The 26105-nt window shown below is 39.2% G+C and overlaps 1 protein-coding gene across 1 annotated transcript in view; it reads right to left on the bottom strand.

Annotated features, from left to right (window-relative positions):
* The window catches only part of UBE2D2 (ubiquitin conjugating enzyme E2 D2), a 42685-nt gene extending 17388 nt beyond the window's left edge, over positions 1-25297 (bottom strand). Inside the window, exon 1 of the mRNA XM_070374444.1 lies at positions 24757-25297. Within this exon, the coding sequence (XP_070230545.1) occupies positions 24757-24780 (24 nt within the window). The 5' untranslated portion in view covers positions 24781-25297. The remainder of the gene's footprint in view (positions 1-24756) is intronic.
* Between the last annotated feature and the right edge of the window lie 808 nt (positions 25298-26105).

Below are 26105 nucleotides of genomic sequence, written 5' to 3'. Positions count from 1 at the left end.
CATAGTACTGCATTCTCCCTGCCATACCCTATCTCACCTGGGTTGCAACAGAAACGCTAACTCATGTGTCCAGCATAATATCTGAAGTTAGTATTTAAAAATTAACTGCTAGAGTATTTAAAATTACAAATTTTTAAAACTCTGGAAATATTAGTAACTCAGTTATCCTAGATCAGTTTGAAAAAAAATTATGATTTCTGAAAATAGCAAATTACAGAATCTTTTATATCTGGTACTGATAGACTTAATCCCTTGGCACTCTGAAATATTTTCTATTTCCCTCTTAATAATGCTACCTTCTATTTTAAAGACAAATTGATAAAAAATCTATCAACAGCAATCTTTCCCTGAACTTAGTATAAGCAGAAGTAGTAACTTTATTTGAGATTAATGTCTGTACTCTTTTTAAAAAATTCAAGTCAACTAAGACTATAGAAAATACCCAGCAAAAACCTATTACTCAGCTTCAATTCAGTCGCTCAGTCGTATCCAACTCTTTGTGACCCCATGGACTGCAGCACACCAGGCCTCCCTGTCCATCATCAGCTCTTGGAGTTTACTCAAACTCATGTCCATTGGGAGAAGGCAATGGCACCCCACTCCAGGACTCTTGCCTAGAAAATCCCATGGATGGAGGAGCCCGGTAGGCTGCAGTCCATGGTGTCACTAGGAGTTGGACACGACTGAGTGACTTCACTTTCACTTTTCACTTTCGTGCATTGGAGAAGGAAATGGCAACCCACTCCAGTGTTCTTGCCTGGAAAATCCCAGGGACCGGGTAGCCTGGTGGGCTGCCATCTATGTGGTCGCACAGAGTCGGAAACAACTGAAGCAACTTAGCAGCAGCAGCAGCATGTCCATTGAGTCGGAGATTCCATCCAACCATCTCATCCTGTGTCATCCCCTTCTCTTCCCGCCTTCCATCTTTCCCAGCATCAGGGTCTTCGCATCAGGTGGCCAAAGTATTGGAGTTTCAGCTTCAGCATCAGTCCTTCCAATGAATATTCAGGACTGATTTCCTTTAGGATGGACTGGTTGGATCTCCTTGCAGTCCAGGGACTCTCAAGAGTTTTCTCCAACACCACAGTTCAAAAGCATCAATTCTTCAGTGCTCAGCTTTCTTTATAGACCAATTCTCACATCCATACATGACTACTGGAAAAACCATAGCTTTGTCTAGACGGACCTTTGTTGGTAAAGTAATGTCTCTGCTTTTTAATATGCTGTCTAGGTTGGTCATAGTTTTTCTTCCAAGGAGCAAGCATCTTTTAATTTCATGGCTGCAGTCACCATTTGCAGTGAATTTGGAGCCCAGAAAAATAAAGTCAGCCACTGTTTCCCCATCTATTTGCCATGAAGTGATGGGACCAGATGCCATGATATTAGTTTTCTGAATGCTGAGTTTTAAGCCAACTTTTTCACTCTCCTCTTTCACTTTCATCAAGAGGCTTTTGAGTTCTTCTTCACTTTCTGCCATAAGGGTGGTGTCATCTGCATATCTGAGGTTATTGATGTTTCTCCTGGCAATCCTGATTCCAGCTTGGGCTTCATCCAGCCCAGCGTTTCTCATGATGTACTCTGCATATAAGTTAAATAAGCAGGATGACAATATACAGCCTTGACGTACTCCTTTCCCAATCTGGAACCAGTCTGTTGTTCCATGTCCAGTTCTAACTGTTGCTTCTTGACCTGCATACGAATTTCTCAGGAGGCAGGTCAGCGGGTCTGGTATTCCCATCTCTTTAAGAATTTTCCACAGTTTGTTGTGATCTAAACAGTCAAAGGCTTTGGCATAGTCAATAAAGCAAAAGTAGATGTTTTTCTGGAACTCTCTTGCTTTTTCCATGATCCAGCGGATGTTGGCAATTTGATCTCCAGTTCCTCTGCCTTTTCTAAATCCAGCTTGAACATCTGGAAGTTCACAGTTCATGTACTGTTGAAGCCTGGCTTGGCAAATTCTGAGCATTACTTTGCTAGTGTGTGAGATGACTGCAGTTGTGCGGTTGTTTGAACATTCTTTTGCATTGCCTTTCGTTGGGATTGGAATGAAAACTGACCTTTACTCAGTTTAGCCCAATCTAAACGCTGCTGCTGCTGCTAAGTCGCTTCAGTTGTGTCCGACTTTGTGCGACCCCATAGACGGCAGCCCACCAGGCTCCCCCGTCCCTGGGATTCTCCAGGCAAGAACACTGGACTGGGTTGCCATTTCCTTCTCCAATGCATAAAAGTGAAAGTGAAGTCATTCAGTCGTGTCCGACTCTTCATGACCCCATGGACTGTAGCCTACCAGGCTCCTCCGTCCATGGGATTTTCCAGGCAAGAATATTGGAATGGGTCGCCATTTCCTTCTTCAGGGGATCTTTCCAACACAGGGATTGAACCCATGTCTCCAGCAGGCGTCTCCTGCATTACAGGTGGATTCTTAACCGCTGAGCCATCAGGGAAGCCCTATAAATAATAAGTACCCCTCCTCTTTTTTAACTGTGTATCAAAGCCTTTGATTATATATGGGTTTAAAAAAATTATTTCCTCAACCTATACACCCAGGCAGAAATAACTGTACTGTTCAACACACTGGAACTTGCAAACCCAATCATTGCCTAGAGATGGGAAAATTATTCCTAGAGCATGCTTAACCAAGAGGTTAATTCACCTGCCAACAATTTAAGAACACAGAGATGAACATGATAGAAACTATCTGCCATCTGAATCGTCATTCACCACTATCTGACAAGCCTTCTGTAAATACTGGAAACTAACCATATCGTGTAATTATGTTAAATGAAAATTAGCTTCATAAGGATTATAATGGTTATTCTACAACTATGTTCCTGCTGATATCAACAGGGGCAACAGGCAGAAGTCAGTTTTTCCGAAGTCTTAACATCCCTTGATGTTTTATTATTCTGCTCTTAGGTAACTTTAAGCAAGTCATTCGACTTCTCCAGATCAGAACTCCCATATCTATAAAACAATGAAGTTAAACTAAAAAAACATGGTTTGGTTATAGGTTTAAGGGTTAAATCAATTTGGGAAATGTTATAATCCACATCCTTATAAGAATATTCAAGATTCTAAGCAAGTTCTGAATAAAGGCAACACTATTGTTTGGGCACAGAACCAGGCTTTGCTTCTTTCTGTGGCCCATTCTTCCAATGCCATGTTCCCCACCCAAGATTTTATTCTCACAAATGCCTAATGTCTGCAGCAAAGTCAGAAATAAGTCTGAAGGAACCAGGAACACTTTTTATCCTAAAGAAATTTTTTTGTTGTAGAATAAAAGACTTTTAAACATGACATAAAGAAATCTACCCAACATGGCTAATACTGTCCTAAAGTTATCTATACCTTGTCCCCTCCACCCCCAATCTGGACTATAAATTACTTCAGTGTGGTTTTCTGTCTGTGGTAAAATACACAAACATAAAATTTACCATCTTATCCATTTTTTTTCCATTTTAAGTATACAGTTCAGTGGTATAAAGTACATTAATAACACTGTGATCAAAATGTTTTAAGAAAATGTTTATAGTAAGAGAAAGCACATTATGAATAGCTTTTCAGATATAGTTAATACAATATAAATTTCCTTTCTAAGGCAATCACATGTTTTTATTAATTTTTAAAGACAGTTTTTTTTTGTTTGTTTATGAAGTTACTTTTGTCAAATTCCAGGAAATCCTTACAAGTGCTATTTGTGTGACAATGTTGATAGCTTCCAGTAGTGATCAAATATATAGCGGATGTGTTTCTGGCTTAAAATACTTTTTCTGTATAGAAAGGGGTGGGGGGGGAGCACATATCTTTTAAAGGGGAAATGATATGCTATATAAAGATATTAGCAAAATTAGTCATTTATATAATCTTATCTGTTGCAAACTAAAAGTTTGCAAATACTGAAAGCTTATACAACCAGTGAATTCCCTGAAATTTCTATAAAACAAATTACAGCTGAGTCATAAGGATTCATATTTGTTCTGGCACACAAAGGAGAAACCAATATGAAATTCTGACAATGCATGTGATTAACCTAATTATGAATCTGAGGTTAAAAAATTGTTTTAAAAAAGCTAGGCCCAGTTCACTTTCATCTATCTTCACAATAGCACAGTTATGATTTTAAAACACATCAACACTAAATATTTTCACTTTAAAAGATTACTGTCCATATACTGCTTTTTTTTAGGATGAAAAAAAAATCTTATTTCCCAGAGACTTCCTTCTTTTTCCAAGCAGCTTATTATTAACTATACTATACAAATCTAGCATTATATGGTATAGTAATACCTTATGATCAATTTTTTATTCACAACTATCAAAATTTATGTGTACCCTTAACGCTACCCCTGGAATACTTAATTCTAAATTCCCTGAGTTAGAGACAAGGTATAATACAATCTTTACCGCATTTTCCAGAGTGGAACTTAAGAGACACTCAAATCTCTGAATGAGTAGATGAATGAATGTCTAGCACAATATCAAGCCGAACTGATGTTTAAACACTGGCAAATGAGATGATAAACAAAAGTACATTAACAACTTCCAGGAGGAAGTCCAGTCCAATTCAGCCTAATCACCTACAGTGCCAGAAAATAGAAAGTCTATAGTGACAAAAATATATTCAGATTTAATTACTGAACATGAATGGAATAGGTGTTTTGAGTGAGACTGGGTAACACTAGAGAATAAGGAGTTCATTTCTTTGAGCACTTTAGCAATAACCACTTAGATGAAAATGTTCTAATTAAAGATAATATTCTTTGTTCATTACTGAGGATCAAGAACCTTTTCAAGACCTTATTTTACCTATATGAACTACCATTTACTCATTTCAAAGCTTTTTCTTCGTCAATTAGCTTTTAAATTTCAACTAGTTCAAGACTCCAGAACAGGGTTCTTGGAATACTCTAGGCACCCTCCTACCACAAGCACCTTTAGCCTTCACTTAAATGTGCTGAGAGGTTTCCTAGAAGCCCCTTTCCCCCATTTTCTGTTAAATACTATGATGAAAAAGTGCAAGTTGCCTTAGCAACTCAAGATAGTTTATATGTATGATTATTTAATGTCTCTCGACCCAATGACAAATAGGAATTTGATATCCAGCACAGTTCCTGATACAGAGGGAGTCCCAGTAAATACCTGTTGAAGAACAGATTGTTACAATTACACACAGTAATTTTACGTATGCTGCTGCTGCTGCTGCTAAGTCGCTTCAGTCGTGTCCAACTCTGTGCAACCCCATAGATGGCAGCCCACTAGGCTCCTCTGTCACTGGGATTCTCCAGGCAAGAATACTGGAGTGGATTGCCATTTCCCTCTCCAATGCATGCATGCATGCAAAATCGCTTTAGTCGTGTCCAACTCTGTGCAACCCCATGGACAGCAGCCCACTAGGCTCCTCTGTCACTGGGATTCTCCAGGCAAGAATACTGGAGTGGATTGCCATTTCCCTCTCCAATGCATGCATGCATGCAAAATCGCTTTAGTCGTGTCCAACTCTGTGCAACCCCATGGACAGCAGTCCACCAGGCTCCTCTGTCCATGGAATTCTCTAGGCAAGAGTACTGGAGTGGGTTGCCATTTCCTTCTCCTTTAAGTACCTAGAGAAGGATAATACTATCTTTCATTGATTGTATGATTTTTTTTAATATACCTGACATCAAACTGCCTACTATAATCAATGGTATGTCAGCTTCATTGGCAATATCTTTTTTTCTTAGTAGTACAACCTTCAAGGCTTCCCTAGTGGCTCAGACGGTAAAGCGTCTGCCCACAATGCGGGTAGACCTGGGTTTGATCCCTGGGTTGGGAAGATCCCCTGGAGAAGGAAATGGCAACCCACTCCAGTATCCTTGCCTGGAAAATCCCATGGACAGAGGAGCCTGGTAGGCTACAGTCCATGGGGTCACAAAAAAGTTGGACATGATTGAGTGACTTCACTTCTACATCTTTCAATGGATAGCATCTTAGATTTAATGAAGTAAGGCACTTGAGAAGGCAGTAATAGTCTGATACTGCAGCCAAAGGATCCTATGAATACCTAACAAAGAACAAGTTTAGAATTTTGGCAATCAAGGACAAAGTAGAAAGTGCCTGAGTAAATGACAGTTATGATAGGAAAATCACAAGTCTTCCAGAAGACTAATTCTGTAATAATTAAGGGGACAAAAATATTAAGGAGGTACAAATGGTACCAGAAGCAAAACAGGCAAGTAGCGGCTTCTTGCTCTTGGAGCTGATGATGGCTGGTAGCTAAATTGTAAGGTTAGGTCAGACTCCACACAGGGTCTCTGTCAGGATCTGAAATTACCTCTCCTTTAATTACTGAGGCAGTGGTCAGTGTTCTTCCACACTCTATTTCCAAAATGAGCCTGGCATATAGCCAAGTAGATAGGAAGAGTCTATGCGCTTATTACATATGCCAAAAGATTTCAGTACTAAGCTCAGAAGAAAACACTGAAATAACTAAGAAAAGAGCTCTGTTCTTGGCATTCGAATAACCAGAATCTACACCAGTTGATTCCACCTCAGTTAACAACTACACAACAAACTAGAAACCTAAAGAACTCTTTTATGGCACTAATCACCATGTACCACAGTCCAAAGTCTGAGAAAATGGGGAAATAAACAAATGACATTATCACTATGTTGGTGTGCTTCTAGGCTACTTAAAAGTGGCAGGACAATGAGGACCTTAAAAAGAGTTAAAAACGACATCCTTTTTCTCATTATACTCCATAAAACCATGAGACCCTACTCGCCCCTAAAATAATTCACGTGTACTATTTTTAGTAGTAGCATATGGTTAAGTTCTGGTACTCAGATGCTTTGAAATATATAAATACTATTTAACTAGGGCTTCCCTTGTAGTTCAGTTGGTTAAGAGTCTGCCTGCAATGCAGAAGACCCGGGTTCAATCCCTGGGTCAGGAAAATCCCCTGGAGAAGGAAATGGCAACCCACTCCAACATTCTTGCCTGAAGAATCCCATGGACAGAGGAGCCTGGCAGGAGTTGTAAGTCCTGCATGGAGTCCTAAGTCCTGCATGGAGTCCTAAGTCCATGGAGTCGTAAGAGTTGGACATAACTTAGTGAGTAAACCACTATAAGACTGTAAATCCTCAAAACTTAAAAATAACACTTTCCATGGACTTTACTCTTCACTATTCCAAAGCACAGCTTCTGTTTCATGAGTTCTCTAACACCAACTCAAGGAGTTCACGACGATGAATCAGCATGTGCTCAGTTGCTCAGTCATGTCCAAGTCTTTGTGATCCCATGGACTGTAGCCCACCAATCTCCTCTGTCCATAGAATTTTCCAGGCAAGAATACTGGAGTGGGTTGCCATTTCCTTCTCCAGGTGATCTTCCCGACCCAGGGACTGAACCCAAGTCTGCTGTATCTACTGCACTGGCAGGTGGATTCTTTACCACTGCACCACCTGTTCAAGATGATGAATCTATCCACAGTTAAATCAGTCTTCCTACAGGTTGAAATCTCTATAAGATGTGACCAACACTCAAGTAAACTTAAATTGTACTCTGCTAGATGACTTGCTACATACTTGCTTGGGATTGTACTTTAGAACAACTATAAAGACAGATAAAAAAATGACTTGTCCATCCCTCAGGAACAGTCCAACCTCTAAAACATGACACTAAACAGTATTAACCAAAGCATGAATAGGTACATCTGAAGAAATGTCTTTTCAAAGTTACATTTTAAGTTAGCCTAGAGACAGGAGAGTTCTCTGTCCACATTAAAATCACTTGATATGCCATTTAATCAACTATATGCTACACAATAATAGAAACATGTACTACTATCTTGGGGAAGGTACTATAGTATCACGACAGTAAGAGAAAACAACGGTTTCCTTTTTGCTATGATGAAATTCTCAGTATAAAAGGATTTCCATTTTGTCTGCAGCAAAGATTAGGGGAGGGCCAGATAGAAAATTCAAGTCGATAGTTAGGCTGGAGAAAGGTTTGGTACTATTACCTGCTTCAAAAACATTTTAAATTCCTGATGTTAACAACAAAGCTTAGTTCTCCTAAGCAGTTTTTGATATGGCAGATCTGACCAATTAACCTACAGAGAATGTTTAACCTATATAGGCATTATAGTGGTGCTACTTGAGGATTCTGAGAGCACTTTTTAACAAAGAGGAGGTGACAGGCAGAAGTTGTTCTTTGTTATGGTAACAGGAAAAGTATGAAAACATTATGAATCAAGTAGAAAAGAAAAAAAACCCAGCATATCCTAGTCAGCCTTCGAAGAAGGCAATGGCACCCCACTCCAGTACTCTTGCCTGGAAAATCCCATGATGGAGGAGCCTGGTAGGCTGCAGTCCATGGGGTCATGAAGAGTCAGACACGACTGAGCGACTTCACTTTCACTTTTCACTTTCATGCATTGGAGAAGGAAAAGGCAACCCACTCCAGTCTTCTTGCCTGGAGAATCCCAGGGACCAGGGAGCCTGGTGGGCTGCCGTCTATGGGGTCGAGCAGAGTTGGACACGACTGAAGTGACTTAGCAGCAGCAGCAGAAGCAGTCACCCTTATGTTATCAAGATCATGAGTTATGTGACAGTCTTGGAAAGAATAAGACTGGTAGTATAAAATTATTTGTTCCTACAACAAGAGTACAAACTTCTAGTTATTAGATAAATAAGTTCTGGGGATCTAATGCACACGGCAATTATAGTTAACAATACTGTATTATATATTTGAAACTTGCTAAGAGAGTAGATCTTAAAATGGTCCCAACCACAAAAAAAAAAGAAATAATTATAGGACATGATGGCAGTGTTAGCTAACACTATGGTGGTAATCTTTTTACACTATGTAAATATCAAATTCACACTGTATAAGAAACTTACACAATGTTATATATCAATTATATATTTTATTAAAAATAAAGCAGGTAAACAAAGAAACTTAGGTTATTTTGACAGGAAAAGACAAACCCCCAAGTAAACGGTTATATACCTCTTCTCAAAACAACCACATTTTTACATTTCACATCCAACAAGCCTTTCCCTTCCCCTCTACTCTTCCCTTCCTCCCTCCTATTGATTGGCCAAACAAATCTTCATAAAAAACTTCTCTGAATTAAAACTGGAAAAAATGTTATTAATAACTTAATATTACTCAACCATTCAGAACTGTTTTTAATGAATCCAAAGAAGCAAAATTCTACTACTACAGAATTAAATTTATAACAAGGGACCTTATCCAAGAAGTAAATATGCCAGTATAAGACAACGCTTACTACAACTTCTCTTGCAGTAAATAATCTCCAAAGATCCCAACAATTTTTCCTTCCCTGTAAGAATATACCACTTCTCTTATTAGGAAGTAGTCTATTTCCTTTCCTCCTGAATCCCAGCTGGCCTTGGATCTTGTTCAACCAAAAAAAAATTAAGCAAATATGACACTGCATCAGTTACAAGTCTAGTGTTGAGACTTGACAGCTTTTTTTTCTGCTCTTTCCACCACAGCAGCTCTAAGCCACCACACAGAAAGTCCAGGCTTTCTTGCTGGAAAGGCCATTTGGGGGACAGTGGTGCACACTGCAGCCAAGTCAGCATCAAGGCCCCAGACACATGAGAGAGATCTTCTTGGACCCTCTAACCTTGAACACAGCCACCAAGAATAACCGTGGCTGATAACACATGAAACAAAACCTTCAAGTCAATCCAGAATCCTAAGAAATAAATCACTGCTGTTTTATGTTTTGGAATCATTTGTTATACAGCAAAACTAACTGATAAATATCCCTAGGCAGCCTCTAAAAATAATAAGACTCAATGATAGATCCTTCCAACAATTATTACCATAGCAACTTCTCAGCAAAACAATACCAATTTCTAATTCTGCAACATACTGGAAAACAAACACACACACAACCCCCACCCCAAACTACCCTGCTACTGAAAGTTACTGGCCCAAGAAAGGTGGAAAGTCATGACAAAAGTAGTTTATTTCAAGTGATCCACATTCCTTCAGAATTGACATTTCAATATATTGCCCAGGGTTCTTTATAACACCAAATAATATTCATGAACTATTTTAAAAATATGTAAATGTCCAATACTTTTATCAGCCACATAAACAGAGTAAGATTCACAGGAGTTTTGTATGACTTTTAAAGTGTTTATTCTTTTAGAGTTATAATTCCCAGAAATTAAATTTTTGTGTAATACAACAGCATGTGTTTAGAAATATATACAGGAAGAACCACTGAATGTACCTCAGACTTCCTTATCTCAGGATTTCTCAATCTGGGAAATGACTGACATTTGGGGCAGGATAAATCTCTGTTGTGGGGCCTGTCCTACACACTGTAGGATGTTCAGTAGCTCCCTGGTCTCTATCTACTACATGTCAGTAGCACCCAGTAGCCTCCCATCTGTGACAGTTAAAAATGTCTACAACGCCAAACGTCACCTGGTAGGCAAAACTATCCCTACTGAGAACCAATGCATTATCTCTAAGTAACACATTCTGAATTCTTTACAGATAAAATGATATGACATTTGGGGTTGAGTTTGAAATAATCCACAAAGGTGGAAGAGGTAATCAAGAATAAACACAAAATGACGGGTGATGGGACACATGGTGATATGTTGTAGACTACTGAATGTCTGGATATATCTGAAATTTTCACTAAAATTTATTAGACACCTGGTGTCTCAGATGGTAAAGAGTATGCCTGCAATGTGGGAGACCGGGGTTGGATCCCTGCGTCTGGAAGATACCTGGAGAAGGAAATGGCAACCCACTCCAGTATTCTTGCCTGGAAAATCCTATGGACGGAGGAGCCTGGGGGGCTACAGTTCATGGGGTCACAGAGTCAGACATGACTGAGCGACTTCACATTTTTGTGTACCTTTATATAGCCTGTTATGGTCAAAATAATGAAAAATTTTAAAGAAAAAAGTTAATTTGGCATTATCTTACAAAAATAAAGAGCCTCTTTCTACAACCAAACACTCCTACTGACTATAAAGAGAAACTCTCACCTATGTGCATCAAGGCAACACTGAGCTTCAGCGTCTTTACTAATAAAAACTTGGAAACAAAATGTCTATTATAGGAGGAATAAATTTTAAATATATTGTTGGAATATTTATATTCATTGAAAATGCATGCTATTTAAAATGTATACATTTCCATAACATCTATGTAAATTGACAACATCCAAAGCAGTATTATATGTTGTTTATGGGTAAAAAGCTGAAAATAAAAACTAAAAATGACATCTAGATCACTTCCCTGATTCTACCAGTGATTGTCCTTCCCATCCAAGCAAACCAAAGGTTTGTTCTCCAGAGAAGATAAAACATAAGATCTCAGAACTCAGAGACATGGAGCATAGTTAATGGCATGAATGATGTATGGAAATCAGAAGGTTAAGTGAATGTTTACATACACACTTTGTCCTGAAAACATACACACAATGTCCTGAAAACATACACACAATGTCCTGAAAACATGGGAAGTTTGACCTGTACATTCCAGGCAGGAGATGAAAAGACCCTTCTCAAGAAAAACTGACCAGCACAAGATAAAGAGCTATATGACTCACTGACATCAGTGATTCATCTGGAGAATAGCCCTGCCAGCAAACCATAGAGTATCAGTTGCCAAACCTCACTCCCCTATGCTCAGACCCTTTAATCAGCTTTTTAATGCCCTATTCTAAAATAAGGATAAACAACAACAGTGAAAGAAACTGGCCATCTTCAACATCACTCAACATATAAAGACCAAAACAACGGGAAGAAAAAAAAAGCAGGAAAAAGCAAAGACCATGCAGGGAGAAGAAAAAAGTTAAAAACTATCATGAATATCTTTAAAGCTAAGAGAAGCTACTGCTTCTATGAAATAAGAGGAAAATCCTTAAAACAAGCAAGCAAGCAAACATTCTGAGAAAGTCTTTCCAAAAAACAGATAAAAGATAAACATGGAAAACAGAAAATATAGGAAAACTAGCTCAAACACTCCCCAAATTTACCTGTAGATTCCATACAATCTCCATCAAAATTCCAACTGCCATTAAAAAAAACCTAGCAGAACCTAAAATTCATAGGGAATGCATGGGATCTAAAAAACCAAAACAGTCTTGGAAAAGAACAAAGTTGGAGGAGTCACACTTTCAAATTCCAAAACCTAATACAAAGCTACAGTATTCAAGACAGTATGGTACTGGCATAAGAAAAAAGACATACAGATCAATGAAACAGAATTGAGAGTCCAGAAATAAACCCATATATTTATGGCCAATTGGTTTTTGACACAGCTGCCAAAACAATTCAATGCGGGAAAGAATGATCTTTTCAACAAATGGTGCTAAGACAACTGGATATTTACATGCAAAAATGAACTCAGATGCCTACTGAACACTAGATATAAACATTAACTTAAAATGGATCAAAGACCACCATCCCATTCCATCAGGATGGTTACTATTAAAAAAAAAAAGGGGGGGGGGCCAACAAACCAACCAAAAACAGAAAATATAAGTGCTGGTGAGGATGTGGAGAAATTGAAACCCTTGTGTATCACAAGCAGGGAGGGGGAGCAAGGGCTAAATGTAAAACAGTAGAGCCACTGTAGAAAACAATACAGTAGTTTCTCAAAAATTAAAAAATAATCACCATATGATCCTGCAATTCCACTTCTTGGTATATACCCAAAATAACTGAAAGGAGGATCTTTTAAACATACACCCATGCTGACTGCAGAATTACTCAGAAGAGCTAAAATGTGTAAATAACCCAAGTGTCCAACAGCAAATAAATGGATAGGCAAACACGGTATAAACACACAACAGAGTACTAAATAGCCTTAAAAAGGAAGGAAATTCTGACACTATAGAAGAATCTTGAGGACACTGTGCTAAGTGAAAAAAATCAGTCACAAAAAGAGAAATACTACTTCCATGAGTAACCAAGTCAAAATCATAGAGAGATAAAGTACAATGGTGGGTTCTTAAAGGCTAGGGAGAAAGGTAACTTTTGAAAAATGAATTCGGGAGATAGCAATGGTTGTACAACAATACAAATATATTTACTAGCAATGAACTGTATATTTAAAAACAGTGAAAATGGTAAATTTTATATGTATTTTACAAAAATTAAAAATTGGAAAACACAGATCAAAGATCTAAATATAAGAGTTATAGCTAAAAAACTCTTAGAAGGAAATAATTTTAAAAATTTTAAATAAAATTACCATATGATCCAGCAATTCCACTCCTAGGTATATATCCAAGAGGAATGAAAATATGTTCACACAAAAATCTGAAGATAAATGTTCATAGCAGTATTATTCTTAATAGTTAAAAAATTAAAACAAACCAAATGCCCATCAACTGATAAACGGAAAAAGAAAACATGGTATATTCATACAATGGAATATTATTTAGTCAGAAAAAGGAATTAAGTACCGATACACGCTACAACTTGGATAACGTTGAAAACACTGCCTCAATGAAAGAAGCCAGATACAAAAGGTCATATGTTGTACGATTCTATTTATATGAAATGTCCATAATAAGCAAATCCATATAGACAGACCCAAAAAGACCAACTGAATGTCAAGCAAAACAAATGAAAATTGACCTACACACCAAACATCAGGAAATTTCACAATACTGGGGACAGAGAAAATCTGTAAGCTTCCAGAAAGGCAAGTAGTAACATATATAGGATCACGAATCAGAATAGTTTTGGACTTAACAGAAGCTAGAAGATAATGAAAATACTGATTATAAAAGTAAAAAGAGTGCCTCAGACTCTGAGATTCAAGTCATGTTCATGATTCAAATGCCAATACATTGTTACTTGTTCCTCAAAGTTTGAACAATTTTCTTAACCTTGTTATTAATGTTGTATGTAACCTCAGGAAACTGACCTACTATAACCTCAGTGATGATATATTACTGCCTTGATATAATGGGTAAAGTAGAGGAGGTTGCACAACCATCACTAACAACAATGTACTTTTATCGAAACATGATTATTTCTAAATATATGCAAAGACCCCAAGCTCATAAATTATCAAGAGAACCCATGGTTGCTGACTAAACTTTAACACTGAAGCTAAATTAGGTAGGTCTGAATCTTAAGCTGGATAGTAAGCGCCTAGGTGTTGGTCATTACCAGTATCTAAAACTTACATAATAAAAGATTAAGCTTCAGGATTTTAAATTATGATTGTTTCCAATTATTTCTAAGAATGGAGATGAGTTTACACAGGCTTCTGGAATTACCAAAATTGTTTCATAATAATAACACTAAACTAAAATTATGGTTTTAGTCTTTTCAAAAAAAGGACTACAGAAAATGCCATATTCTCTAACTGGGAAAAGTGCTATGTGGTCACAGTCACTAGACTTGATTTTTCCATATCTGTTTTAAAAAACAATTAGCACTACTATTTTAAAGTTTTTAATCTAAATATTTATGTCAAATAAGTCCTGTATTTTGTTTTTTAAAAATAGGGAGGCTATCCACACTGGGATAGGCCTAACTCAGGGCAGGATGTCCAAGTCAGGAAGGACGGAGTTAAGAAGGGCACCCCTAGGAGAGAGGGGAGCAAAGAACAGTATCTATGCAGGAGGGCCACAGCAATGGGAAGTTGATTATACACAGAGGAACTGATCAAATGAGTAATTACATTAATGAAAGCCAAGTTTTTCACTGTAAGAAAAGGAATGTCAATATCGAAAAGAAAAAATACAGGATGAATCCTATGGTACTGGACTGGAATTAAGATTCATCAGTGTAAATTCATGGTCTCTGATACACAGAGAGAAAAGCAAATCTACACATTCACATATTCCCTAGCTACATCCACTAATTACACTGAGAAAGTGTGGAAACAGTGAGATTCCAAAAGCAATCAGCATACCTAGATGATTACAGAGCTGGAGCAGGGAAAGTGTAAGAAAAAGGAGGAAACATCTTTTGTGCCAGAACTTAAAGAAGTGCTCAACTGATGGGGAAAAAAGCAAACTGGGGACAAGTTGAGCATTAAAGTAAATGATAGTAATCTAGTATAACTCACATGAATTAAAAACAAGAAAGCACGAGTTCACACAAATATAAATTTTAAAATGAATAAATTAAAACTTCTGAGTAAGCGCATGGTACCCAAATTGGCTCCCAGTGATCTTTAACTCCTGGTATTCACTCCCATATTCACTCCTCTGCCACACCGCCCTGGGGGGGAATCTGTGAGGTCAACAGAACACAGTAGAAGTCATGGTATGTTGCTTCTGAGATTAAGTTAATAAAAGATACTCCAGCTTTCACTTGGCTGCTCCATCTCTGGCAGATCACTCTGAGGGAACCCAGCGCTATGTCTCAAGTACACTCAGGCAGCCCTCAGTGGGGAGAAATGTATGTGGGGAGGAGATGAATCTTTAAGTCCAGCAACCCATAAAGAACTGAGATCTGCCAATAACCACGGGACCCTGAGCCAGAACCACCCAGCTCTAAGCAGCTAAGTTTTAGGGTATTTTCTTATGCAGCAATAGATAAATTAAAAAAAAAAAAAAAACACAGAAGAAGTACATATATTCAAAGTGTCTCTGAACAAATTATTTACTCATTATAAAGGGGAAAAAAAGTAACTTCATAGTATGAAACCCTGGTAGATACCCCCTTAATCAAGTGGCAGAAGTGAAAATTCTCCATAATGGGTCAAACTAAAATTGAATAGTACCTGACAGGATGGAATGAAAAAAATGAACCAAAATCACACATCACTAGATAGGATGCAGAGAGGGAAAGAGTAATGCTTCTGTGACATTCCTATCAAAGATGCGTGACCTAAACCTAATCTTGAGGAAATAGCAGAAAAACACAAACTGAGGGACATTCTACAAAATAACTGGATTCTAATCTTTAAAAGTGTCAAGGCCATGAAGCAAAGGAAAGACTAAGGAACCAAAGGAAACTAAACGAGTAACTATGGACTGGATCCTTTTCTACAAAGCACATTATTGGAACAACTGGAAAAACTTAAACGGGGTCTGAGGATTAGATTGCAGTAATATTTCAATGGAAATTTCCTAATTTTGATGTCCATGTTTGTAAGAAACATACATTAAAGTATTCAGGGTTGATGAGTCATCATGTTGGTACCTTACTCTGAAATAGTCAAAGAAAAAGATGTTCTAGGTATTGTATTTGCAACTCCCTGTAGGTCTGAGACTGTTTCAGAATTTTAGAAAGTTAAAAACAGAAAAGCCTAAAGGCAACTACAATCTAAAACAGTCATTTATTAGAATTTGGGGATTAGATGGTACACTGCATTGAATGCTCCTCAAAATGACATGTGACACATCTTAATTCCTATCACCTATAAATGTTACTTTAGTTAGAAAAAGGGTCTTTGTAAACATACTTAAAATTAAGGATCTTGAGATAAGATCATCCTAGATTACCTGGATGGGCCCTAAGTATCCTTTTAAAAGACAAAAGAGAAACCACACACAGAGAAAGTAGTGTGAAGACAAGGCAGAGACTGAAGTGATGTGGCCACAAACCAAGGAATGCTTACAGTCACCAGAAGCTGGAAGAAGGAAGGAAGGATTCTCCCACATAGCTTCCAGAGGGTGTGTGGCTCTGCTGGTATGCTGATTTTGGATTTTTGGCCTCCAAAACTGTGAGAGAATAGATTTCTGCTGTTTTAAGCTACTCAGTAATTTATTGTGTCATTTATTACAGCAGCCCTACGAAGCTGATACAGCTGGTGTACATGAGGACATTTAATCTAAAGAAAATCACTCACTCCCAATAGTATACTATTATTTTAAGAAATCTATTTCTAAACTATTATCACTGTGGCTTCTGTAAAATTCAGCTTTGATTTCAAATTTTTTTATCTGATATAGGCCCTTAAAAAGTTGACGAAGGAGTGTTATGATTTAAACAGGTACTGACGTTCTGCAAGTGGCGGGGGCGGGGAGGGGTATGTGCTCAAAGGACAGAAGCAGATACTTCTATCACAAGATACTGTTAAGAAAATTGTTCTTACATCTAAGCTTACAAAAACATCACATGTACTGGAAATATATTAAGATTACAATAGATAGTTTATTGAAGAAAAAATTTGGAATTCAATCCCTTTTTCCGATTAGAAGTATTATAAAACATAATTTTTACAACATCAGGGTGTACATTTTTTTCCTTCTTTTTTGACTGGGGTGGCAACAAAGTAAAATGGAAAACACTTACCACTGACACCATCTAAGATTTCAAGATTCTGCCAATTTCACGGGTCAACATTACTGGGCAATTAAGCCAGTGGTAATTAATATTAACAACTATCTTTTATGTGGTCCATATTTCCTTTCTACTCATCCCTTACAGGCTTGCAAAGTATATGACATTATCCTCATTCTATAGGCAAGAAAGCTGAGACCAAAGAAAATCAGTGAAGTAACTTGCCTAAGGCCACACACACAGGGTTAGAACATGACTGAGTAGACATGGAGCTCCAAAATTCTACTAGTTTTTCCACCATACTACTTGCTGTTGACATTCACTAAATGCTGCTGGCAAAAACTGAATGCCTACTATGTGTCAGGTACTGGGAATATAATGAATAAGACAGGGACTTTGCCCAGAAGAATTCAGTCTAGAGGGGGTAATAATCAATCATGTCTATATACTAAGAAACAGTTCTATAGTAGAACCCTATTGCCTGCATGCCTGGGGCATGCTTCACAGAGAAGTGGTCTGTTGGATATCCAAGGATGAATAAGAATTCAGAAGGAGGAGGGGGTGGGTTGAGAAGGCATACAGAAAAGCACAAAGACTAAAGGAAAATAATTCTGAGAACTGTTTCAATTACAGTAGTATTTCTTATGAGATGCTAACATGTATTACAGGGATAAAGATGGCAATATTTTTGTCCTAAATTTTACCTATCTTTAATACATGTTTTTAAGAAATACTACATATTTACACTAATATAAAGCAGTAATATGCCTCAAGAAATTTGCACACTACAAAGCAAATTATATCTATGCTCTGATGCACAAACAGCATTTAACCATGGGTATTATCTATTTAACTTCAGTGATTTATTCTGATTATAATACACATTTGAAAAGTTATTTAATCAAAGCATATTGAACACTAATATTTCTACTATACCAATTCATTCCCTATGGGCCTATAGCTAGAATATGGAAGTTTTAAAGGAAAAGCAGAGTCCTTTCTTAAACCCAAAAATAACAGATTATTTTAAAATAAAGATAAGTAAAGCAAATACTTTTTTTTTTAATTAAGTGACCTGTCTGTCCATGAGACAATAATGTTGGTAGTAGTCTAACTGCATGAATATTGCAAAATATGCAACTTTAATTCTTTCTTTCGCTGCAGTGCACCTGTTTAAAACAAATGTCGCAGTATACTGTAATGAAAACAACACAGAGTAACACATCTTTTTTTGGCCACACTAAGTGGCTTGTGGGATCTTAGGTCCCTATCCAGTGATTGAACCCAGGTGAAAGTGGGTGTGAAATGAGCAGTGAAATTGAGGGGTCCTAATTACTGGACCACAGGGAATTCTCAAGAGTAACACATTTAATGCAGCATCTGATGATGATCCCTTTTATTTTCTTAAAATACTCTTCTTAGTTGTTACTTTACAGCAAAATGACAGTGAACAATACTTCCTCTTAATGTATTTTGTTTGTAAATAATTTCCCTATTTTTGTGCTTGTAATATTATATATTAATTTATCTGGGGTCATGTGTGCTGTCAATTTTAATCCAAGTATACATTATTTCATGAACTCTTATTTGTATCCATCAATAATATTAATTTAAAATTATTCTAAAAAAGTTAGGAAACACTAACTTTATTAGAACACTAGATATGCAGAAGGAGGAAACAGTTTATCAGAAGCCGAGGGAAATGAGTAATAATCACATCAACTGTTACAGAAATTAAATAAAAACTGAGGTATCCATTGCATCTGGCAATAAAGTAATCATCAGTGACCTTACTGAACAGTTCCAAAACAGTGAATAGACACTATTCTGTCAAGAATTTTGGCACTGAAATGTCAGAGATGGAAGCGTTAAAGAAGAGGAAGGAAAGGAATCAGCTCTAGTTGGGGAGAGGAGGTTAAAAGCTTTTTTTTTTTTTTTAAGGAGGAAAGTCTTAAATAAGTTTGGATACTGAGAGGAGTCAAAGAAGAGAGAACTAGGAGAACAGGGACAATTACTAGAGAGCAAGGACCTGGCAAAAGAATAGGATGAATAGCAAAAGTTAGCTTGCAATGGGAAAAGCAGAGCTTCTCCAGAGACAACAGGGAAGAAGAGTGATGGCCAAGATATATTTGGAGCAATGGTTGGCTCCCTGGTCAAGACTGAATGCATCTGAATCCTGGCTCCTCATATCATAGCCATATAATCACAGGCAAGTTTGTTTACTTCTCCAAGCCTCCATTTTCTCTTCTAACCTGAGAACAGAATTCTCACAGGGTTGTTCAGAAGATTCAGTCATTCTGAATGATGCACACTGAGTACTCTGAAGATTGTAGCTGTGAGGTCTGGTTTTTCTTTTTTCTTTTTAAAGTCTTCAAAGGAAATTTTGAAAGGATTCATGCAGATTTCTATTTTCTCTACAGAATAGGTAATTGGGTCACCTACTGAGATTAAAACAGAGTGTTTAAGGAGGTAGGACAGTGATTCTTAGTCTTTTGGAGAGATTAAAAAACCCATTTGACTATGATGAAAGATATACGGAGGATAGAACACCCAAAATTTGCATAGTTTCTTATTTTTCTGCTTTATGGGAATTAAAACACTGAAAAACAAAACAAAAATGGCATTGTTTTAAGGGAATTCATAGACACCTCTCCAACAATAAAAAGAGATGCCAAAGGTAAAATCTTCTGGTTCCAGAGCATAAATACTCAATTGTTTGAACAAAAGAAAAAATTGCATTCCCTGGGATTACACCCCTAATGACTGTGTAAGGGTACAGTGCCTGCCAGAAAAGACACTGAGCAGTCAAGAAATCCAGGTTCTTAATCCGGCCCTACTAAGTCACATGGCCTTTTTAGGCCGTAGCTCTGAGATGTGATGCAGAGCTAAAATTTTATGATTCTATTACTTGAAATCTCACTTGATTGTGTATACTGAAGAAGAAACGGTACTTTATTTTTCTATGTAATATTTTTAACATGGTTTTGAAGGTTAGCCTGGGAACCTCACCACCGAAACTTTATTTCTACAGAAAAAACAAGTGTGCGCCTTCAATTTTGGGATGAGGCTGCAAAGGTTGCTGGCAGCATCAAGCATGAGTCAGGTATTCCTATCCTGAGAACTGCCTAGGATATTTTAGCAGCCTTCTCTCTCTGGACTAAAATATCCAGAATTGGACTTTGTCAAAACTTCCTCCTTGTCAGTCAGCAGTACAGTAATACACTTTGGGAGATTTTAAACACCCACACACCCACCCCACTTTGGGAGACTTACACACACACATACACAACCCCCCCACCCCCACACACCCCTAGATTTATGAAGTTAATGAAGGCTGTTTAAATTATATTTAAATAGCAACCCCAAACGAGCCAAAGAAAGTTTCTCAACTCAACAAACCTTTGTGAAGCAACGAATCGTTTCTAAAGGAAAAAAAAAATCTTCCCAGAGATTTCAAGAAGCTTATCTTGTGGAATAAGAAGGGATGTCTGTTTTCCAATATATAACTAATACAGTCATCTTCTGTCAACCACTTATTATATTAAAGTTCCAAATACTCCACAAGACTATTTGCTAATTTGTTTCATCATTTTGACTGGAATAAACTGAATCCTTACCTCTGATAAGATTAATGTAATGTATCATATCACACTTCTATTTTAAAATAATCTTGAAACTAGTACTATTATGATATTACAACTCCCTTCCCATATCCTTAAAATTCATCCTTTGGTAACTGGCAATCGTAGATATTTTGAAAGTATGTAGTCTACAGAAAGATGATTCATAACATGAAACAGATTACAATGAAGAGTAAGTTGTAAGCATCTGCCTGGGATCAATGTGTCTACTAAACTGGTTTTTCCTACAACCATAACCATACAAAACTTCACTGAAGAAGTTAACTAAAAGTTTACCCCAAAAATTACTTAATTGTGCCTATTTACATAAAGCAGTACTTCCAAACTTTGAAAAAGACAGAAAGTATGGTTCAAATGATTTAATCCTTACGTTCCTGGTTACTTGCTGAACCTCAATCTTTTGTTAATTTTAATTCATACATTAAACTGGTACCTACCAATCTACCAAAAAAAGTGTGGAGGTGTCTTTTGGTTTTGCTGTCCTTGTTTTTAATTTGAATTGGTTGCCAGAACTCTGGTTTTGTGGCTTACCTCAAAAAAAAAAAAAAAAAAAAAAAAAAAAATCTGGTAACTTTGGGCACAGATCCTGGCAATAGCAACATTTGGAGGGAGCTGAATAGCAGCTGCCCTCTTCTAAAAGCACGTGCAATTTCTAGTTCCCTCCAATTCCCTTTGCTCACTTTGGTTACCTGCCTAGTCATCAGAGTTTGAAATTTTATTTTACTGGAATATTAACTAACTGACTGGGGTTTTCAGGAAATTTAAGACGCTTTAATCATAGAAATACAGTAAATCAAGCGGTAGTCCTGGCATTAAAGCTATGTATACCAAATGTTAATTATATCTAGCAGGACATCATTAAAATGTACAAGTCACTATTATTGTTAAGAGCTTTTAGTATCCTAACTTTGGTCTGTCTTCAATTCCTCATGATATTTAGCCTTTTACTCCTCCTCAAAATAAAGAAATTTACCCTGTATTTCAATATTGTGGCACTGTAAGAGCACAAAAAAGCCTCCTGCACTGTATAACAAAAGTAAAGAAGAAAAACAGGAAGCAAGTTTAAAAAAAAGGTCTCTGATCAGTCAAACAGACCACACAGTTCACAAAACACATGAAGCCCTCTTCACTCAGAGCCTACTGGATCTTATTTTAGACATAATTTTAATAAGCTCAGTGATCTGGTTTCCCAGCCCACAACAGATGAGACGCAGCCAACTGGAAAAAGGCTGGGGGTGGTGCTGCTAGAGGCAGACACTCAAAGCATCAAAATCAAAGCTGAAGACCCATAATGTCAGCAGAAAACCTCAAAATGTAGCAGGCTGGGGCCATTTGGTGTAGATACAAACCATACCAAAGGGTCCCAAACCCTTCATGGAACCATAATGGATGTTCAAAATGAAAACTCTTTGGTAAACTCTGTTAAAGCATATACGACCTTAAAGTTTCTATCAAAATAAAGTCCATCAAGAGCTTTTTCCAAAAAAGTCATGGCATTTAAAGGACTGTGAGATTCACACAACACTATTACCCTTTGTCAATGAAACACAAGACAAAGAATTCCTGAAGCTGCCTTGGTCAAAAGTATTTGTTCTTAATAAAATTTTATTAGAACCCAGATGCAGTAGTTCATGCTATCCGAAGTTGTGAGGTATTTAAACAGAACTACTTTCTCAGAGAGTAGTAACTGGGAAGATTCAAGACTAAGACCAATTATGTAAGGCAAGTCTGTCTTTGGGGGACTGCACCGCAGATACATTACTAGTGCTGAGGGTGAGATAGGACTGGTCTTATCCATAGCTAGGTTAAGTCTGTATTCAATTTAAAATTAGTGTTATACAAAATGCTTGGGGGAAAAAAATCTTCATTTTATTTTCACAATATTATTGACTAGTATGTATACCAAAAATTAAGTTTATTTTTCAAATCCCTGGCAGTCTAAGTTGAGCCATACTTCGAGGACAGTTCTAGATTATAAACCAGGTGAAAAAAGGTTAATAAAAAAACTTGAGTTTTAAAAGTTCAAATAATCATGGTATACACTTGATTTTTCTTACTAAAATTTTAATAAAGGTATCTTTTAGAGAAAAATCTAGCAAACATGCATTATCTCAAAAGAAGGCAAGGAAGACGATTAAAATGCATGTTTTGAGTGCTATTTCCTTCTCTAAAAAAACCTCCACAGCACACATATCACTCAGAGTAGAGATTAAGGGCTATATCTCTTGATCTGTAAGTGATCACACATTATATTTATTCTTCTTCAGGTTTTAAAAGTGCACAATCTTCTACAAGTATAATCTCAAGTTGATAACTTCTCAATTAGTCCTCAAGAATCTATTAACTCCTTCAAGCCTTAAAAATGCTATTATTTACTTGCATAACTTGTCCTCAGTGTGCTCCTGCCCCTTAAAAAGTTTCAAAAGAGCTCTACTTAGGGATGAGCTTCTTTTAACAAACAACCTGCTTCACTTTAGTACAAGATTTACTGTCTAAAGTCTGCCCTTTTTCATTTGATAGAAATCAAAGTCAAAAGAAGTTGGTGAGGATCTAACCTAATTTACAATAACCACTGGGATTAATTCCACAGGAAAGGTCTTTGATCAAGAATAAAACCAGGACCAACTGCTGAACTCAAGTGTTTAAACTGACCAGATCTCCATTTTTACTGAGTTAAATGCAAGGTGAAAATTAGTTCTCTTCCCCCTTGCATCTCCATCCCATCCTAGATAATGTATCCCAGGATCTACTACTTACTGGCTAGAGGTTTAGTACAGCCTCTCCAAGTAGCCAAGTCAAACACGAAACAAATCATCAGTGCCGCTTCCCCCCTCTAAGTAAAAAAGATAGTGAGAGATAATAGGAGGTTATAATATTAGAAGGAAGCGAAAAAACCCTAAATTTTAAGCGAAGTCCATAATCTAGAAGCAATATTACAAAAGCTTCCGTAGAGACAACTACAGATAACCCTTCATTTTAAAGGGCAAAGAAATCTTTTCTAATGGAAAAATCTAGCAAAATCCCTTTTACATTAAAAGGATCTCCCAGAAAACATCACCTAATTTAAGCGTTAAAACCCATTTTGCGAAGAGAATGTAAAAGGAAACTTTGTGAAATTCTCTCCAGTGGTTTTCAAATGTTCAGGTTTCTACCTCTACCCTTGACAATACCCTTTCTATTAAATCCACTCCTGCAAACTGAAGTATGTTTCTGACTACATTTGGCAACCTCACGGAATAAAATGCTTCTCCCTCCACCTCCCTCCTTCCTTATAAAAGTCATGCTTATTTCCTCAACTTCCTACTTAGTTTCTGGACGAGCAGAGTGGACGGAAGCGTGCGGCCGCTAAACGGCAAGCGAACTCAAGAAATATTTCTGGATCGGACAAAAAGGTTTCCTCATACGGGTCCCAAGCTCAAGGGGTTCTGCGGAGTGAACCTAGGCAGGTGGGGATAGGGGGTGCACAGGCGGAGATGGGGCACAGAGCCCTTTCGACCTCCGTCGATGGGGCCTTCCAACGCCCCAGTTCCAGCACCCCCTCCTGGCACAGCCGGACAATGGCCCTCTGGCACAGCAGTCCCAGGCCGGGGAGAGGCCCTGGGACTCCATACCACGCGGGGCCTAGAAAGGAGGCCGGGAAGGAACGTTGAACCGGCGAGCATACCTCCGGCCTAAGTGCGGGCAGCGCGCCGGGGCCTCTACGGGCGCCATCACTGGGAGTGGGGTGTGAAGGCCGCCCGGCCGGGCCATCGCCAACAGCCCGGTCCGAAGAAGCCGGGAGTCCGGCGGAGAAGACGGCGGGAAGTGCAGGCCGCAGCCAGCTCGGCGGACCCGCCTAGCTGCCCGAACACACAGCCGATCCCTGGCCGCTTACCTTATGGATTCTCTTCAGAGCCATCGTGGGAGGTGGGTGGCGGCGGCCCCGGGGCGGGGACGGGGGCAGGGGAGGGACGGGGAAGGGGCGAGGGGGCGCGAGGCCTCCTCGGTGATTGCGGATCGGCCGGAGAAGATGGGGAGGGCCGGAGAAGATGGGGAGTTCCGGAGCGCGGGTCCGGCGGGACGGACTTAGGGCCGGGGCCAACTCGGCTCCTGAGCCTGCCGCAGCGGTCACCGCATCACCCGGCGGCGGCCCCTTTATGCGCTGCCGCCCGAGCCGCCGCCGCCGCCGCTGCCGCCGCCACCGCGGTAGCTGCCTCTTCCTTCTAGGCTCAGCGCCGCCTCCTCAGCCGCCGCGGATCCCTCCGCCGGGGACCAAGAGCTCAGGCCTCGGGCTCGGCCGGCGGCTCTGGGTAGGACAGCCGGAGGGACTGCCTGCTGCAGGTGGACCGAGAGACGCGCGGGCGGGCGGCGCCGCCGGGGTGGGGCAGCCGGAGCGCGGGGTGGGCCCAGGACGAGGGGCAGGTCGGGAGAGCGGGGATTGGCGGGCCGGGGGAAGGGAGGGCCGGGCCGCGCCGGCGGCGGAGGGATACGGGCCGCCCCTGTGTACCTCACGCGCCGTCGCTGTCGCTGCCGCGGACGGCGAGAGGATGACGCCGCGAAGCGCAGAGGAGAAATCTCGCGAGACCTGTGGCGCGGGTCGCAGAGGCTTGCCAGTAGTGGTCCTTGATCGCCTTGCCTGTGGGCTCTCGGCTCTCATTCGCGTGATACATGAGATGAATAAACGTTTAAAAGCGAATGTTTTCCAGATCACTCGACCGTCCCCATAGCATAAACCTACCGGGGAAGAGCACGTAGGGCCATAGGAGGAAAGGACTTGTCCAAGGTCACACAGCTCCACAGTGGCATAGCTTGGGACTTCCCTCAAGTCTAGAGTCTGGTCAAATCTCTCTTGGGAAGCCGCGTGATAACAGCCTGGGCACCTGCGGGACTATGGTTCTACATGCACACCGCCGGCAGCCCTGAGATGGTTTTCCCCAGGAAGGCCCCAAGTAAGTGACAATTTTAATGTCTCCCAGTCTCTGGCTTGTCAGGAGAGGTGCTCCACTTGAATTGTTACAAATAAGCAATAAAGCTGTTCAGTTCAGTTCAGTCGCTCAGTCGTGTCCCAACTCTGCGACCCCATGAATCGCAGCACGCCAGGCCTCCCTGTCCATCACCAACTCCCGGAGTTCACTCAAACTCAAGTCCATCGAGTCGGTGATGCCATCCAGCCATCTCATCCTCTGTCGTCCCCTTCTCCTCCTGCCCCCAATCCCTCCCAGCATCAGGGTCTTTTCCAATGAG

The sequence above is a fragment of the Bos mutus genome, chromosome 7 (assembly GCF_027580195.1).
Source record: "Bos mutus isolate GX-2022 chromosome 7, NWIPB_WYAK_1.1, whole genome shotgun sequence".
NCBI classification, from domain to species: Eukaryota; Metazoa; Chordata; class Mammalia; order Artiodactyla; family Bovidae; genus Bos; species Bos mutus.
Note: the sequence above shows the minus strand (reverse complement) of the source record. Positions and strands in the feature narration are given on the sequence as shown.